General features: G+C 44.8%; 3 protein-coding genes across 4 annotated transcripts; 2 read left to right on the forward strand and 1 right to left on the reverse strand.

The window, feature by feature from the left end:
• Positions 1-364: 364 nt before the first annotated feature.
• Positions 365-7,109, forward strand: LOC4324315 (protein BLISTER). Of its 2 annotated transcripts, XM_015766026.2 has the most exons (14): positions 365-751; positions 1,090-1,732; positions 1,833-2,335; positions 2,846-2,965; positions 3,416-3,481; positions 4,206-4,316; positions 4,710-4,786; positions 5,056-5,123; positions 5,444-5,557; positions 5,653-5,834; positions 5,986-6,054; positions 6,354-6,509; positions 6,717-6,811; positions 6,935-7,109. In XM_015766026.2, exons 1-13 carry the CDS (start codon positions 656-658, stop codon positions 6,792-6,794), a joined length of 2,283 nt encoding a protein of 760 aa, XP_015621512.1. In that variant the 5' UTR covers positions 365-655; the 3' UTR covers positions 6,795-6,811; positions 6,935-7,109. The 2 variants fall into 2 exon arrangements, with proteins under 2 accessions (XP_015621512.1, XP_015621511.1); XM_015766025.2 differs by having other exon boundaries at positions 6,717-7,109.
• A 327-nt stretch (positions 7,110-7,436) lies between these two features.
• On the reverse strand, positions 7,437-12,102 carry LOC9272193 (protein arginine methyltransferase NDUFAF7 homolog, mitochondrial). Its single transcript, XM_015769740.3, has 13 exons — positions 11,906-12,102; positions 11,699-11,810; positions 11,307-11,389; positions 11,158-11,223; positions 10,780-10,880; positions 10,580-10,698; positions 10,237-10,277; positions 9,513-9,601; positions 8,691-8,871; positions 8,450-8,566; positions 8,317-8,361; positions 7,977-8,108; positions 7,437-7,849 (listed from the first exon to the last, which is right to left on the reverse strand). Exons 1-13 carry the CDS (start codon positions 12,023-12,025, stop codon positions 7,715-7,717), a joined length of 1,341 nt encoding a protein of 446 aa, XP_015625226.1. The 5' UTR covers positions 12,026-12,102; the 3' UTR covers positions 7,437-7,714.
• On the forward strand, positions 12,068-13,320 carry LOC136356473 (uncharacterized). Its single transcript, XM_066310379.1, has one exon. It carries the CDS (start codon positions 12,068-12,070, stop codon positions 13,298-13,300), a length of 1,233 nt encoding a protein of 410 aa, XP_066166476.1. The 3' UTR covers positions 13,301-13,320.
• Positions 13,321-18,417: the final 5,097 nt, after the last annotated feature.

The raw sequence follows: 18,417 nt of genomic DNA on the forward strand, positions 1-18,417 counted from the left end.
AATAAAAGTTTGTAATAAAATAAAATAATAATTATATAATTTTAGTAAGATAATTGAAAATAGCGTAACTGTATCATTCGTGTTAGAATAAACAGAGGAGGTACTCCTAATTCCTTTCACTGGAGACCAAACTACATCATCGACTCATGGCGTCGTACCACAGAAGCACTAGCTGCTGGCAAAGCCGTAGATCAGTGGGACGTGGCGGAAGCCAAGCCGTCGGATCATCCCAGCGAGGAAACCACCCGCGACCGCGACGACGCAACAGCAGGAAAACCCAAAACCGGTCGGACTCCACAGCGACCCCTCCGCCACGAAGCAGCACGCACCAAAAAAAGAAGAAGAAGCGAAGCGGGGGCGAATTGAGGCCCAAATACTTGGGTGGGGTGGAGGGCCGAGCGCGAGAGATTTCGGAGAGCAGCGCGAATCCCCCAAAAATCCACCCCCAAATCCCAATTCCAAATCCGACCTCCCTCCTCGGCCAGATCTCGCCCCCTCTCCCCGGGGGGCCTCCGATCGAATCGGCGGCTGCACCGCGGCCGGCGATTCCCGGGAGGAGGAGGAGGAGGAGGAGTAGGAGGAGGGGATCTCGCCGAGATTTGGATTGGGTTTGGTGGTTGGGTGGGAGGGAGGGAGCTGGGGGGTGTGGCCAGCCATGGCGTCGGCGCAGGTGTCGTCGTCCTCCGCCGCCGCCGGTGCGGCGTCGTCGTCGTCCTCGCGGAAGAAGGATCTCCACGCGGGGAAGAAGCTGGTATGTCTGTTGCTTGCGATAGACGTAGTCGTTGGTTACCCGATGTTGGTAGTTTAACCTTCTGGAAATGCTGGATCTTTTTGTCCAGACACGTTTGATTGAATAGGGAGCATTGACCGCTTTGCGTTAGAGATGTAGTTCCATCGATCGTTTTGCTTATGGTAGAGAAGTCAAATGCGCGCAAATTACCCCCGTCATCAGCACGCTCAGTTTGAAATGTTGAATTTTCGTTACCTAGATCTTGCTATTTCATCAACTGATCCTGAGTGATGATTTGATGCGAAATTAAGTTCAAGTTGGTTGTAGAATAATGATGTCGTGTTTTCTGATATATCCAGCTGGCGGAGTACCGTAAGAAGAAGAACAAGGCGGCGAAGAAGGCTGCTGAAACTGCAGACCAGGCAACGGCGCCTGTTCCTGATACACTAGAGAACCCTCCTCCAAATGCCACCAGTACTAACTCGGGAGACAAGTTGGTATCGGACGTGGATGTGAACACAACAAGCACATCATCTGTGCCACCAGTCTACGAGAATGGCCCAACGAGTTATTCCAGAGGTGACGAGCCCTTGTCAAATGGACCTGCCCCTGTAAATGTGCCAGTCAGTGTTAGTAATCCTGCCCCATCGCATGATGTCAGTAGTGTTGGAGGGAGCAAGATTTATGGGAACTTGAGCTTCTCTGACTTAGTTAATGGGCATAATGAGGATTGGAGAGGCGATGCTGCTCGGAAAAGGGAGGAACATAGTCCTGACAAGGACGTGACTTTAAAATCTAAATTGAGTGCCTTTGGAAACTCAGATGAGGTCTCCCATTCTTCAGATGAGGTCTTGCTGAGTCAGGGAAGAAATCCAGTCTTGAGGGAAGTAAGTGACACTGAGCAGTCTAGTTCATATTCATCTGGCAGCCTTTTTGGAAAGTTAGAAGGCACGCAAAGTCAGGGTTACTCTGCAAACAATGATATCTTTGGTCGGTTCCGAGGTATATCCAAGCCCTTTTTCATATTAAATTATGCTATCTGATGAGTGATGATAACTTGAATATGTGGCACTTTTAACTCTTTACTTTTGCTGCTATGCAGCCACCTCTAAAGACTCTTCCCAAGCAGATGGCTTAGCGTATGCCAGCAGCCGGGAGTATGGAAGTGCCTTCAATAATTCTTGGAATACATCAAATTCCACACCTGTTTGTTTTGATAAACAGGATCCTTTTATGTCATCTGGTTATCCAACTACATACAATCGATCTCGGCCATCTTTTCTTGATTCTATTGGAGTACAAAGAGCTCCAACAACTGAAGTCCCATACGTGGAGCCTGCAAAGGCTAGTAAACCATTTGGCAACTCGAATTCTGAGAGTTCATTTTTTCAGCCACCAAATCAACAATCCGCTGGAAGCAATGATGTGGATGGTTCTCTAAAATCAGGAAGACAAGAATATAACAACGAGAAGGGATCATATGGAAATTCCATTCGTACTGATTCCTTTCCTTCCAAAGATGAACGGAATCTGCACCATAGTACTCAAATGTTCCAAAACTTCACAATTCCTGGGAAAGATGATGATTTTGCTGCACTAGAGCAGGTGATGAGTGCTCGATCTATGTTTTCATTGTCTGTGCTTTCTTGAGGATATATAATATTTTATATGTATGTCAGGAATGACCTAGTAAAATTGGACATTGGACATGATATTGAGAGCTGTGCATTTATTAACAAAATCTAAACGCTTATTTATGTTTGTTTGAATTGATGACGCTTACACCTGAATGCTATTGTACACAAAACAAAAGTTTAGCTGAAGTTATGTCTGTACTAGCCATATGTCCAAAAGATAATTTTAAAAAGTATATGCTTCATAATATGTAACAACTTGTTTGACTGCGTGCTGCGTATAGTTACTGTTCTGCGTGGTGCAGCTTCTGGGTCTATATTCTAGACAGAACGTCCAAATCTTGTGATGGACGTGCCATATTCTACTAAATTAACAGCCTTATCCTTGATTATATATTTTTACTTCTCCTGAATTGCATGTACTTTTTGTTATTTACGAGTATCCGCATCCTACTCATGTCTGCTCTGGTTTGGCTGTTAGCTCATTGAGGATTTGACAAAAGAGAAGTTCGCCTTACAACGTACTCTTGAGAAATCTCAAGAATTGGCTCAAACTTTGGCCACAGACAACTCAGCTTTGACTGATAAGTTCAACCAACAGGTATTTCCAAATCTCCATTTTGGTTTTTGGAGTTGGATCTAGTATCCTCACAAACTTTTGCCATTTATTATGCAAGTCCACAACAGAAAAACACTTTCTTCACAATTAATAAACCAGTTTCTGCTATAACGTAGTATTTCAATGTCAAAGTTTCATTCTGCCCGTTTCTCTGTCTTTCCTTGTTGCTCTGCCTTATTCACGGTGAATGATATTCAACTAGCATAACATGCTTGCAAAAGTGTCTCTAGCAACTAGAAAATGCTAAATGAGAATGGAATAGCTAAGCAATCACCCAAAATTTACCTTACAGTCAATACTTCTTATCTGATCAGTAAATCATCAATTCTTTTACAGCATTGGTATAAGGACAGAATCAATACTGATTAGTCATATTTCCAGTCACTTATTGTCTTGTGTATCATATTTATTATTTTGTTTGCAAATGCTTAGGCACAAGTTATCAGCAACCTGACATCTGACATGGAGAGATTGCAGAACGAAATTCAAGCTCAACTGGTTAGGCTTATTCCACCTTTTCTAGCAATCATTAAGATTCTGTAATTCCATGCTTGCTATGCTGACATGCTTTTGTTCTGTTGGTTTTTTAGTAGTACTATCGCTGTGTAATTTGGAAATATAATGTGCTAGTTGCAAGACATATGTTAGCATAGAATATGACTTATGAAATGTAGAATGTCTCCGGATATGAGGAGCTAGGGAATGAGTTCATAAGATCACATGGTTCACTATGTACCCAGCATGCACAATATGTTTAGATTTTGGTGTTTGACTAGGCAACTGGCTGAAGTATGGCGCTGAACTATTGCTTGCTAAATGCCTAATTCATATGAAAGTATCTCCACTAAATGTTTAGGTTACTTAGTGTACATTTGACTTACTGATGTTTCTGGTAGTTAGCATCATCTGTGCACTCAGTGCTAGTATCTATCAATATGAAACTTATGATTTAGGGCCAGTTTGAATGTGCATATTGCCTGAGCTTACTTAGGGGCACGCAACACAGAACATGTTATCAGTGCATTATTAATTAAGTATTAACTATTATAAACTTGAAAAATGGATTTTTTGAAGAAACTTCATATACTTTTTTTTTTTGCATAAAACACACCATTTAGCAGTTCGGAAAATGTGACTAACAAAAAACGAGGAAGTTGTAGTTTGGAGTTGAAGTTTTCTCATAATTTGTATAGTTTTCTTACCAACTCCAATTTTTCAACAGCTGGCACTTGAGTCTGTCAGAACGGAATATGCTAATGCCCAGCTAGAATGCAATGCTGCAGATGAGAGGGCCAAAGTTCTTGCAGCAGAAGTCATTCTACTTGAAGATAAGGTGCTTAGCTATATACTCGTCTGCTTCCTCTCTAATGTTGCAAATCAACCTAACCTTCTTAGTGGGATAATAATATTGACACTGTTTATAGTTTTTGAATGCTCATTATTTTGAGCAATGTTTTTTTGGAGTATGTTATTATACTATACCTTGAGTACATTAAGCCCTAGAGGTGTCACAGGCTCACAGCAACAAATCAAAGTATAATGACAGATATCCTATACACCTGCAGGTAGGTAATGCCTATTATATTCAAGTTTTAATGCATCAGATGTAAATATATAATATCCCTTGATATGCCAAACATGCAGCTGCTGTTTTTTTATCTAACACTTCTCTTTAAGGCACTATTTATCAAAAGCGCATGCAGTTTGATATATCGCTATTTTTTAGGCTCTTAGACTGAGGTCAAGTGAGTTAAAGCTTGAAAAGGAAATTGAGGGTTTGAGCTCTGAGATTTCTTCATACAGGTGAGGTTTTCTGCTATGAGTGCATGGTATGTGTTTTACAAGGTGGGGAGATCAATTGATAAGTGAAATGGGCTTCAAATATAAATGTGAAAGAAAGTTTCTGGTTTTTCTCACATTGGCATTCTTGAAATTGTTATGCGAAAAAAATATGTGAGTCTTGTGTTAACATGCAAAAAACATGACATGAGTTTAAGTTTACTGAACTCACACACTGATCATCCGAGGGTACTGACAGTGTTTCCTTTACGATTTTCTTTTACTATGCACAGGCGCAAAGTTTCTAGTCTAGAGAAGGAGCGTCAACATCTTCAATCTACTGTTGAGGCTCTTCAAGAAGGTAGTTACCGTTTTACTCTGATGTAAAACTTTTTTGAACTCGTTCTTTATCCCATGCCCAACTCAATTATCTGGTGAGTCCTAGAAAATCATTAGTTGTGTTCACATCTTGCACGCACATTTTTGTTCCCTATTATTTAAGCCCCATACTCACACATCCTTTAGTGTCACTTATTTTTGGCTGTCAAATAACTAAAACTAAACTAGAAATTTATCTGTAATATTCTAGTTGGAATAAGACTTGCATGTGTGTGATAGACTTAATTTATGCATGAATATTGCCGGTTGTAAACTTGACTTCACATTGATACTTTTGGACAGAAAAGAAACTCCTACACTCTAAATTGAGGAATACTTCTGTGACTGAGAAGGTCAATATTATAGAAAAACCTTCAGCTGATAAAAGAGATGCATCAACTGCAACAGAAGATCTAGGTATGAATGTTGATCTCCCCTTTTGTTTGATATCTATGAATATGTATTTCAATTTTCAACTAGTAGTCTGCTTGACACGAAATATGCATCTTCAGATACAGGGGAAAGCAGCTCTTCAGAAACCCTTACCAGTGCCATTGACACAGTAGAAGATGGTGAAACATCTGTATCGCGGTCCAATAATGTGGCTGATTTTACTTATTTAGAAGAGGTGTCTTCTAGCATCCCACATGATCAGCTTAGAATGATCGACAATATCAACTCCTTGATGTCAGAGGTAATCTCTTTGATGTGCAAAAATCCAGTGTGGTTGGTACTTTATATCACTTACATTGATCGATTGCACCTAAATAACCTTAAACCACAGCACTTGAGTTTCATAGCCTACAAAATTTACTTCCTTGTTAATAGTAATTGTTGCATTGCAGTTGGCAGTGGAGCGAGAAGAGTTGCTGCGAGCTTTGAGAATTGAATCATCCAATTGCTCCAAGCTGAAGGTTTTGTTCATTTCGCAGCAACTTTGTTTCTACTATTTTTGATTCATTGAGCCTATATTTCTTCCTGTCCAGAGCTTCGATCGACCCAATATAAATGCGATGCATGTATAATTAAGCACTAAGCCTCTAGGGTATACAAATGCCTAGGGTCTTGTATAGTTGCCCAAGGGACTATCCCAGCTGGCTTAACCTACCGGGCCCTTTCCTCCGGATGAAATCATGTCCAAATCGAGGGCTATTGTGTACTGTAACTTTGTCATGGTGTATCTATCTTATGCAGTCCATTCTTTGTCTTAAAGGAATTGAACAAGGATCTAACGCAAAAGCTGGAGATTCAGACTCACAGACTTGAGCTGTTATCTTCTCAAAGGATGGCTAACGAGAATGTCCTTCCAAAGCCGATCGACACACGCTCCATCAATGATGCAACTTTGTATGCTGATGAAGGAGATGAGGTAATTTAGTTTCTGTTATCTAAGCATCTAACAGCAAAACTCACAGATCACATAAAAGAACATCTCTTTTTCATTATTGTTATAAAGCCTTTTCATGTGTTGACAGCTTGATTTTTTTTAAAGGTTACAACTTATCTGATGTAACATATTTGATTGCCTTTCTCCATTAGATCATTGTTATGATTGTCTGACGAAAAATATATACAGGTTGTTGAACGGGTGCTTGGATGGATAATGAAGCTCTTCCCTGGTGGTCCAAAGCGACGAACCAGCAAGCTCCTCTAGTGGAAAGTAGAGTTTTGGTATACCATAATGTTTTCTTTTCATTTATATATGATATTTTTTTGCCCTGTTTTGGTGATAGCATGATGAGAAGTTGTATATTGGAGGAGAGCCCCTTGATGTAACCATTCTTTTTTCTACAGAAAATGAAATGTATGGTTTGACTTCTGTGGAGCTACACTTTTGTATTGGCAATGAACAGAATAGCTGCCAGCAGGAAAAATACGCCCCCTTATATATTCCATAATTATACGTGGGGTGGAGGTGTATGTTGTAATTGCTGTATCCATTTGTTATTTCATTCACTTGTTATCCCTAGCTCTACTATCTCCCTCGTTCATTTTCTCTTCTGTTATTTGCTGCAACTTGTCATCCGATTTCCTATATTGCTCTGGCTACTGGTTACACCGGAAGTGGAAGTGTGGAACACACATAAGGAAAATTATGGTCCTAAATCCTAATCCATATTTATCGTTACTCTAATTTTCCTATGGAACCTTGAACACCATAGCGCTCTCTCTCTCTCTCTCTGGTAATTGTGCCTTGTAGTTTGAAGACTCGTTATCAATGCAGTGAAAATTGTGGATGCGATTTATACACTTCTACTCCTAGCAATCCGAAGCCAAGGCTAAATGACAATAACAATAGAAAAGACTCAAAATTATTTATAAAATGAAGTTCTCAAATTATAAGCCGTGTCACAAAGAAGCAGGCCTGACATCCTGTGTAGTACACTATAATCCACTTTTCAGCCATGCAGCTTGTGAAGTACAGAAATGGACAAATCAAACTTGCGATTCTTCGGTCGACTAAAAGACTTTCCTGTTCTCTAAAAGAATGCGAAAGTCGATTTTTATCCGCATGGGATAGTATGATCTGACCAACGAATAGACTAAAATATAACAAGAAATAATATATGATGACTATTTCTTGTTATGGGTAGGAACGCTTAGATAGAACTTGGTGTTCCTGAAATCATCAAGGAGTGGATTATATCCATCTTTGGTCCTAGTCTTCAACGGCAGTCCAAACTCTTCCATGAAGGCAGCAGAATCAAGCTAACGATAGTTGACAAATAACATCATACTCGTCAGTGCACCGAAGTTTGTAAAAGATGTGATGCAAGATGAACTAGGACACTAGGTTGCATAGAAAACAAAACTGGCTTAAATAGTCTGAACTTACAATGATGGTTCTCCTCGTCTTAACTGGTTTAAATGCACCGGGGTTCTTTTGCTGTTTTGAGAAACCAGAGCAGTCATGGTCGATCTTCTCCAAAAGCCAGAAATCGGTTGGGAAGAAAATATCTGCGTCACCCTGGCAAGTAACATAACCGAGTTCTTTTAATAATATATAATAACACATAGCACAACAACTTAATTAAACACATAGCATAACAACTTAATTGCTCAAAGTTATTTAGTTCTTTTTCCCCATGGGGTTGGACAGTAGGGTCAACTAAGCTACGACATGTTTGCAACGAATCTAATATTCAGATATAACAGAACAGAAACATTATTCAAACCTGAGCCTCAAGATAGTTGCGATGATCCAAAGTCCTCCCGTCCTTCTGCAAGCAGGACACAACATCAACGAGGTGTCCTAGAGAAATTGCCTTGTTGGAAAAACGCACCAAAAGTCAGTGAAGGTCTTGTCACCTTTGAAGAAACCAATGGAGCTCTATCGCCAGGTATACTGACATCAGGAAGATAGCTGAAATCTGAAGCTATAAGGGACATGCTTGGCAAAGCTTGATGTAAAGTATCTAGTATTTTCTGCATATGTCATAACACATATTTCAGAGATTCTGGCAGTAAGCTGACAAACTCATCAGCATATGATCACATATAGAATAACAGTTTATAACCTAACAAGTGGAAGTGGGTTCAAAAGACATACCAAGCATCCAGTTGGTAACCAAGCTCTCCGAGGCTTTGGGAATACTTTTGACACAACTCCTTTTGCAGCAAGTGATAATTTGTCTCTCACAGACACTTTCTCTTCATTTATGCCAGTAATCTCGACACAGCGGGAAACTAGTGGGTCTTGTAATGGTTTGTATACCTCAGAGCCTTGTGAACTATTTTTCATAAAAGGCAACCATACAAATTTAATGAAGTCTGTCCTCATTAGTTACCAGGCAATATCAATCAATACAACTGTCCAGATTCCAGAAGCACAAGGGCGATCGACTATGTTATACTAGAGGGGTAAGGAATCAGCCCTTCAACAATAATATATCGAAAATGATAAATTTATCTAACAAGAATCTAGTAAAAGACCAGCATGAGAGCACTATAAAACAAGCAGAACCTTCCCTTAATCTTCTGTTGAAGAATATACCTTTTTTCCTTTCCAAAATATAAAGTATGTATACTAAGAATAAACTTATCTTATGTAGCACTGTGCTTATATATGTTACAAATACAATACAGTAATATATAGAAAAGAAATCATAAGATCAATAGATCATTAGCCACGAGGTAACAGAAGAGAATTCAGTAAAAGAATTTCACTACAGACTGTCAGACTTCCATCATTTTTTTTTTACCCACAAGAAGCATAAGTTCATTCATTTCATCAAATTATTCCAAAGTCCAGATCATTTCATTGAACTTGCCTAAAGCCGCACATAAATAATCGGTATAAGAGCAAAAAAGATACTTTCATATATTGTCTGAAGCATACACTCTCAGGAATCAGAAAAAGGAAAACACAAACCTGCCATTTACTTTTTCAATCCATACTTCCATCCATGGAGAGACCTGATCTGGCGAATAGACAAGGTCATGTGGTAGATTGTCAAGTACCTGACAATACACCAAATGAATGTTGCTGTTGAGGCTGCTGCCATCATGTCTCTAAGATATGATTGCGAAGCTAAGAAGTCCATATGATAATCTAATTCTTCACTTAGCAAACAAAATGATACTAGCAACCAGTGTTTCCCTACTTGCCATCATCAGTCAGTCCAGACTACTGGCATGGTCATACAATGGTTAATAAGTGATGGTTGGTAGAATGTCTAAAGAGGATCCTATATCTGGTTGTTATGGCAATAGTGAGGGTACGTAAAGGAACAGCGCCCAACGTTGATACAGTGTTTTGTTTGCAATATCATTGGCAAAGAGAGAGTAATCAAGAGTTTATGTCTGCTATAACTTTATAACCTACTCTTACATATCCTTTGAAACACAAAATAACACACAGATAAACTCGACACTGAAAAAAGGTATATTTGCAGTATTCACATCTTGAAAGCCTAAATAACATTTGAGGTGCTGCTACACATTCTGCCAAGCTACTAAGTTAGTGCAAACCAGCCAGAGGACTGCAGCTAAGCGTCAATTAATAACAGGAAAGGTGGACTGTAATGATGGTATATTGCTTCTTTGATTCATATGAGACATCAAAGAAACAACCGAGCAGATAGTCAAGGCAGTACCTCAAGCATTAACACCCAACAAGGTTGAGGATCCTTGCGGCCTGTAAAATATGACAGGAAAGTAACCCAAAGTGGTCAAGGAATAAAAGTGCAACAATATAAAGATCAGAAGATAAAATCCGATATAAGTGTGATTTGACATGGAGGGATTAGTGGGAAGTCTGTGTAAGTGTAACCCACACATTTTAGACTGAGCCTATCAGCACTACATCAAAATATGGTGTAATAGCATTAGCTGAAAATTTGCAAGCTGAATTATCAAAGTTCATACATTATTTTTTAAATAGAATGCATTTTAGAGTAGATTGCCCTACAGAGGAGCAGGGACAAGAAGTCAGCTTACCCCATCCAGCTCTGTCAGTTGCGTCACGACACTCAACCATGAACTTTGACAAATGGCTTCGCACCTCACCAACAGTTTCCAATTGCTTCTCAGCTAGAGAGGAACTAATTTCTACTGAGCTAGCAAATTAAGATAAAAGCAAGGTCAAAGCATATTCGATCACATAACAGAGATCATAAAGTGAAGGAAGGTTTCCTTACATGTATTTCATAGTATTGTATACTTTCGGTGGAGCATTTAACATCATGTAGTCAAGTATGCATTTTGCACATGTGCCAGAACCACCACCAATTTCGTAAATCTGATCCATGCAGGGGAAAATTCATATGGTTTGGTGAAAAAGAAAACAGATGACTATGTGCCATAATATTATAAGGTACCTTTTCTCCAAAAAAAAAATTTGGCATGAGAACTGCAGTAATATTACTAGTTGAGAAGGAATGAAAAAAAGAAAAGGAAAATGGTGCAGTAGCACAGCCATCATTTATTAAATCATATGTGAGCGGTTATGGCGCTTGTAAGAGCAAATGGGTGGATGGAGGTCTAGAACTATGCTGAGGAGGAAGTTAAGAATGCACCTTCAGTGGGACTGAAAGATTTGCTGTACGGAGGATTGATGCAGCTATTGCATAGGCATACCATGGCTGCACCAGAGAAAGACCACGCATCAAGGGTCAAACTGACAGAAAAATGACACTACATGCTATTGAACAGCTTAAGAAAACACCTTGAAGAGCTCCACTGGAGTGAACCAAGCGATGTCATGCTTCTTGTACAACTTATCAAGGTACTGCATATACGCACTCCTACCTACATAAGCAAATTACTTCCGTTTCTAGTCAAATATCCAAGATATTAAAACAGCACAACACAGAATCGTAATTGGCAAACAATCAATGGAGTTCAACAGTCGTGGAAGAAAAACAGAAGTCCCAAATTTCTGCATGAGAGGAACAGTGGCACGCGCAACGTGTTCGTCGAAATGCCACCTCGGCAAACAAATGTTAGAACCGGCCTAATCTGATTCCCGCAATGCCGGAACACACACACCAAACTCCCACATCCAAATCCGGTCCAAGCAATAGAATGATCCAAGAAGCAGGTAGAAAGGAGGATTACCGTCGAGCTGGTTGAAGCGGATGCTGGAGTCGAGCACGCCCACGGGTCCCGACCGCTTGGAGAAGTAGCCATGGTTGGGGTCGTACAGCGCCGACCTCACGAAGTCACGCACCTGCGCGCACGAAGCTCCCACCAAATCATCACCCGCTACAAGGAGATCTCACTGCGCCCCTCCCAGCCCGCGAAACCTCCGCCCCGAGCGCTTACCAGGATGGGCTTGTTCTCGGGGACGATCCCCGACGAGAACATCGCCGCCGGATACCACCGCGCCAGCGTCGCCGCTCGCCGGAGCGCCGCCGGGACGGACGCCATGTGCGGCGGCGCCATGGGGGAGTCGGGGAGTGAGTCGCTGCGGCGGCGGCGGCGGCAATGCCCACGCGGTTCCGGGCCTTTTCCCCGAAAGAAAAGAAAGGGAAGTCCGATTCGTGTTCGGGCCCAAGCCCAACACGAGTCCGAGTCGGAGTCGTGGGCTGCTTGGGCCGTACGGCCCGCGGCCTATTTAAGTCGCGCGAGAGGAGACGCATCTCCTCGCGCACGCGCACGCTCGAGAAATTGAGAGATTCATTCAATTCGAAGGGCGGGAGAGAAGGAAGGGGAGAGATGATGATGACATCAGCGATGCCGCCGGGCGGCGGCGGCGGCGGCGGGGAGGCTCCTACTCCGGTCACCGGCGTCGCCGGCGACCCCCGCCATGAGCAGCGCATGAGGCTGGTGAGGAAGGCGAGCGAGCTCGCGACGCGGTGCGCCGTCCCCGTCGCCTTGTCCGGCCCGGCCATCGGCGGCGTGTGCGAGCCGCTGCGCTGGCCGTCGATGGACAAGGCACGGGATATCAACAATCGGTACAAAGCGCTGCCGGAGAACGGTCGGAGGAAGATCTCCGTGGGCGACGCCGCCGACATCGCGAACCAAGCCGCGACGCAGCAGCCGCAGGGCGTCCCCGCCGGCGGCGAGTCGGCCAGCGCGGCGGGGGTGGCCGCTGCCTTCGGCGCCATGACCGAAGAGGAGCTCCGGGAGCTTCTCCGATCCATCGACTGCTCCCTGGCGGCCGCGAGCCACGCGATCCAGAAGGCCGCCGACGAGGCCGAACAGAAGCTCTCGCTCCAGCGCGCGGGCACGCTCATGGCGGTGGACTCCTCCTCCCAGGACGCCGTGCCGCCACATGCCGCGCCCATGGACATGGGAGACGAGGTGCAGGGCGCGCAGCCACCACCGGATCGGTGGTTCGAAGAGGAACGAGAGCCGGTAATTTGCTCCAAAAAGAAACCAGAGCCGTGCTCCGCCCCGCCGCCGCCGCCGCCGCCGGCGAACCGGAACGGCGTCGCCTACGAGGCCGAACAAAGGCGCGCGTGCGCGCTCATGGTGGACTCCCAGGAGGATGCCGCGCCGCCGCCGCCGCCGCCGGCGAGCGGGAATGGCGTCGCCGACGACGGCGAGTACATCAACCTGGGCGGGTACATGATCGAGCGCAACCGATTCGAAGCAATCTGGCGCGAACACGCGATCCCTCCTCCACAAAGCCTCCTGCCGGAGTCGTTGCCGGACGACGACGGCGAGCCGCTGCGGCTGTGGTCGTTCGACGCCGGCGAGAGGGTAATCCTTTGAATGTGCCCGCGTTGAGTTGGCCTCTAGACTGATTTTGTTGTTGATAAGAGTAATGCTATATTTACTTTATGGCCGTGTGGCTTGTGACAGAAGTAAGATGTAATCTATTTTCATTAAAAAAACACTTTAAAAAATCTGTACTAGTCTTAATTAGTAGTTAGTTAGGGGCCGTTTAGATTGCAGTCAAAATAAATCTAATGCTAAAATTTTAGTAGTTTGACAATATTATAAAAATTGACAGAATTTCTTATATATTTACTAAAGTTGGACAAGAAACTAAATGTATGCACATTTTTAATAATTTTAACAAAAATGATATGATTTAAAATGACATCAATCTAAACAACCCTTCAGTTAGAAAAGAATGGGCTTAAAATCAAGAATCAATCATATTTTATCCACATCAGCTTTTCAAGATGCTTTTTCTAGACAAATAACAGATTTTTGTACGCGTATAATTTTCCTTTTGAGAAGGTTTTGTATCTAAAACAGTTTCATTTATGCAGAGCTCGAGAAAACAGCACAAAAAAATGAAAACGGCTGCGAGGGGAAGATCAAAGCTCACTGGACACCTGTGTTGACGACATTCTGTACCGGCTGAAGGGTCTTCGATCGATGATTTCACTTAGATAGCAGTGCAGTGGTCTGCCTTTTTTGTGAACTTGATGTTTCTGTAAATTTCTATGTGAGATTCAGATGTTGCTCGATCTGTAGCTAGTTCCTGTCTTCCAGCTGTAACTGTAACTGTAACGAGAATTAACAGGCAAAAGAACTTTGTTATGGGGATTCTTTAATAAAGCTGGATAACTAGGTGATCTGTTCATCTAAAAAGTAGTCGTGGGACTGATCGAGTTTGCTGTTTGCCGCCTTCCGACAGTTGACCTTCATGTCGCCGCCGCAGTTGCCTTTTGCTGAAAATTGGATGGAAAACGTGCATCGAGGGATGGGTATTTGATTGATGGATAATTGGATGTCATCAAACAACAACATGGATAATATGGAGCATGCTGGGTGGCTTACCACTAGCTTGACTCTAGGCATTGAGAGACAACACAAACTGTCAAAGATTGGTGGAAGACACTAGCTAATACGGCATGAGTTTGAGAGGTTTGCGCACCCTCATCCTCCTCATGGTTTGGGAGATATGGAAGAAAAGGAATCAACGAATCTTTCAGCACAAGGAGGCTACATCATCTTTCCTCTTCGCCAAGATCAAGGAAGAGGCGCGGACTTGGACGATGGCAGGAGCAAAACGTTTGCGGGACCTTCTGCCCCTCCATATATAATATATAAAGAGTACAAAGTTTTTCATTTCTGATCCTTAAGAGTTGTTTTTTCTTCCACTATATTCAATGAAAAGTCATGATCTAGTGCCGTTTTGCTTAAAAAACAACATGATTGTAGTTAATAGTTATTACTCCATAAAGTGCACTTTTTTTAAGTGTAAATAAGTAAATAACTGATGGATATAATTGGAATATCGTCGAACAACGATTGGCCCTTTTTTTCTTTTCATTGGCGTTTAGATCGTTTGACGTAGCGACGTCCGGGGTCGTTGCGCCATTCGATTTGCATCGGACGGAAAAGAGGGAGTACAGCGATAGAAGGGGCTATTGCTCGGTCCGCAACAACAAAAATCAAGCCACGAAGATTGTCCTGGGCCCATGGAAACAATACGACGGTAGCATTGATTCCGAGGAGTTCCTCTACATCCATTCTACAAGTGCAACCGTATATATCATGTCTAACCTGACCGTCCGTCTTATTTAAAAAAATTATATACTTTTATTATTAAAAAATAGTCACACATAAAGTACCATTCATGTTTTATCATGTAATAAAAAATATTTATCATAAAAAATTTCTAATAAAATAAATGGTCAAACATTGGACATAAACAATATAAAACTACACTATTTTGGGATGGAGGGAGTACCATTCTTAATGCAATAGGGGCAAATGACAATGCAGTAGCGAATTATCTATCGATTACGTTGAACTGCTCATCCACCTTATGTCATATTCTCGATCAACCGAGCATCGTTTTTATATAACGGGTAATATTTTCAACCGCTACTGTTTTTTTATATATAAATGTTTTTTCTAATTTCTTTCTGCATCGTACTGGTGTCAACACTGAGTAGTTTAAATGATGAATATGATCAATTATCGACCGATCGATCATTGTTTTTGAAAAGATGCTATTGATTCTGAATGTTTTCGACCGTTTTCACCTCTTTTAACTTCCATAACCATGAGGATACTCCATACAATCTCTACTATTATAAAAATTAAAGATGTTTTTGTCGGTACTTTGACACGTTATCCGTGTATGGTTCGGTTTTTAAGTTCGTTCGCTTTTGGAAATACGAATCTGTATTTGAGTCAAGTTTTAAGATCGCTCGCTTTTGAAAATACAAAAGGAGTCGTATAAGAAATCCCCTTAAAAGAACTACCATGCTAACTTGAGATGATCGAACTCTTAACTACACATCATGATTTTCTAGAAATATATATATATCCAAGTAAATTCCCACCATGAATTTCACCTTAACTAAACCATACAACAATAATAATATTAAAATAGCCTTCGTCCGTTGTAACATACGGGCATTTTTTACCGTTATTTTCAGGGTAGTTATAAAAGGCACACGGTCGAGGACGATCTTCACGGGTTCCCGAACTTCCAAAAAAAAGGGGCAATTACTTATTTGACCCTGTTTTGAACTGTAATTGATGATTTGGCCCTACTTTTTGAACTTTGCTTATTTGACCCTCCTTTTCGAGTACGAAGCTCCGGTCTGACCCTATTCCGTTTGGGTGAGGTGACGGTGTTAATTTTGGGGTAAATAGTCTATTTTGCCCTTGCTTATTTGACACTGTTATATCCCTTTTGTTTGCTTGTTTGACCCTATTTTGTTATACCGTGTATATATTCAACAATGTTGAAATATTTGTAATAATTTTTGCTCAAGTAACAGATTTGGCATTAATTTGACAGATTTGAATCATTTTGTGAAATTTGACTTAAATTTGACAGAATTTTGTGAAAGTGAAAATAAATTAAATAAAATGTGCCCCAATTATGACAGATTTGGCATAAATTTGAGAAATTTGATTCATTTTGAAAGATTTGACTAAAAATTGTCAAATTTGAGGCAATTATGATAGATTTTGTTAAAAAAAAATCGAACAGCATCGACGCCATCGACCTCGCTCTCTCGGCAGTCGGCATGACAGTGGCGAACGGCGCGCACGGCGGTGCGGCCGACGGTGAGCGGGGGCGGGCGGTGGCGGACGAGGCGGAGAGGCAAGCGGGCGGCGGTGGAGAGGCGGGCGAGGCGAGCTGCGGCGGACGAGGCGGGCGAGGCGAGCAGCGGTGGAGAGGTGGGCGAGGCGGGCGGCGGCGAAGAGGCGGACGAGGCGGGCGGCGGCGAAGAGGCAGACAAGGCGGGCGAGGCGAGCGGCGGCGGAGAGGCGGGCGAGGCGAGCGACGGCGGAGAGGCGGGCTGCTCCCTCCCAGACTTCCCCCGCACCCGCCTTCTCCGCGAGGTCCGCTCGGCGCGCTACGATGCCGGCCGCGCGCGGTGGCTCGTCGACGCCATCGACCTCGCCGCCCCCACAGCTCGCCGCCGCCGCCGCCCTCCCACTGTCACCGCGTGTATTACCCGCCGCCGCCGTAGCCCCCACAGCTCGCCGCCCTCGCCCCCTCAGATCGGCGCCGCCCCGCGCCCGATCAAACCGCCGCCGCCGCCGGCCTCTATCTCCACGAGCGGGCGTGTAGCGCCCGTTCCGTCGTGGCGCCTAGCGGGAAAATTATCTCTTAAAAACCCTAATTGTGAAATTTGTTTCTTCGCTTGTCGTCTAGTGTCCGTGCCATCTCAAGATCTCAATCCCCGATCTATCGTCGAGTTCAATTCCGAATCCAAATCCCTCCAAATCAAATTCCTCCGCAAAAGTCTAGTTTGCCTCCCCCGGGTTCGATGGGCCGAATCCCTCTCGGCCCATCTCCCCCTCCCTCCCCGGCGCCCTCTCTCTCTCTCTCTCTCCCTCCGCTCCACCCCGCCCGTGCGCCGCGCGCGCTGCGTGCGCGAGCGCGCAAGCCGCGCCGAGCGCCCCTCCTCCGCTCCCTCCGCTCTGTCCGCGCGTGCGTGAGCCGCCCGCGCCGAGCCGAGTCCTCCTTTCCGCCCCTCCTTTCCGCTCCCCGCGCGTCGTTCGCGCGCGCGCGCCCGCGTGGTCCTCGCCCGCGTCGCGTCTGCGCCGCCCGGCCCCGCTACCCTGCCGCGCCAGCAGCCGCTCGGCCCCGCAGCCAGCGTGCGTGCTCGAGCCGCGCCTCTCCATCCGCCGCGCCCTCCCGCTGCAAGCCGCGCGCGCGTGCCGAGTGGCCGACCGTCTGGTCGCCGCCGCCGTCACCCTCTGCCGCGCCAGCCCGCGCCTGTCGCCCGTGTCGTCGCGCCGCTCCAAACCGCCCCGCCGTCATCGCCGCCGTCATCGCCTCGGCCCCGCCACTCCGCGCGCAAGCCGCCAAGGGACGGAGGCCGAGCCCTCCTCCCTCTGCCGCGACGCCTCCGCCTCCCTCCTCCTTTTTCCTAAATCGGCAAGGGGGCAAGCCCCCTTTCTCCCCCTCCTTTTTCCCTTTTTCCTCCCGCCGGCGTCATCCTCCCTCCCTCCTGTCGCCGTTTTGGCCGCTAGCCGGAGCGCCAGCCCGCGCCTTGACCGCCAAAGTCGGTTTCCAAACCGACATTGCCGCCCCCTATAAACCCAGGCGCCCGCCCTTCCTCTTTTCCCCCTCCCAATCTTCTCTGTTTCTCGCCCGCGCCATTGTCGTCCCTCTCGCCGACCGCAGCCGTCACGTGTGTGCCGGAGGAGCCGGTGCGCACTAGGACGCGGAAGGGGACTTTGGCCGCGCCCTCTCCTTCCTCTTCCCCGGCCCGAGGCCGGAGAGATTACTCCCGCGCCGTCGGCCTCTCGTCTCAGCGCCCCTCCTCTTCATGGTAGTGCCTCCCTCCGTTCTTCCTCCTCGCTCCATCTCCCCCCCTTAGTTTTCGGTGGTAGCACGAGTAGCCTCCCCGTAGCTAGCCGGCGCCGCCCCGACCGTTGCCGTCGCTCACCGTGTG

Source organism: Oryza sativa, chromosome 1 (assembly GCF_034140825.1).
Source record: "Oryza sativa Japonica Group chromosome 1, ASM3414082v1".
Classification (NCBI taxonomy): domain Eukaryota; kingdom Viridiplantae; phylum Streptophyta; class Magnoliopsida; order Poales; family Poaceae; genus Oryza; species Oryza sativa.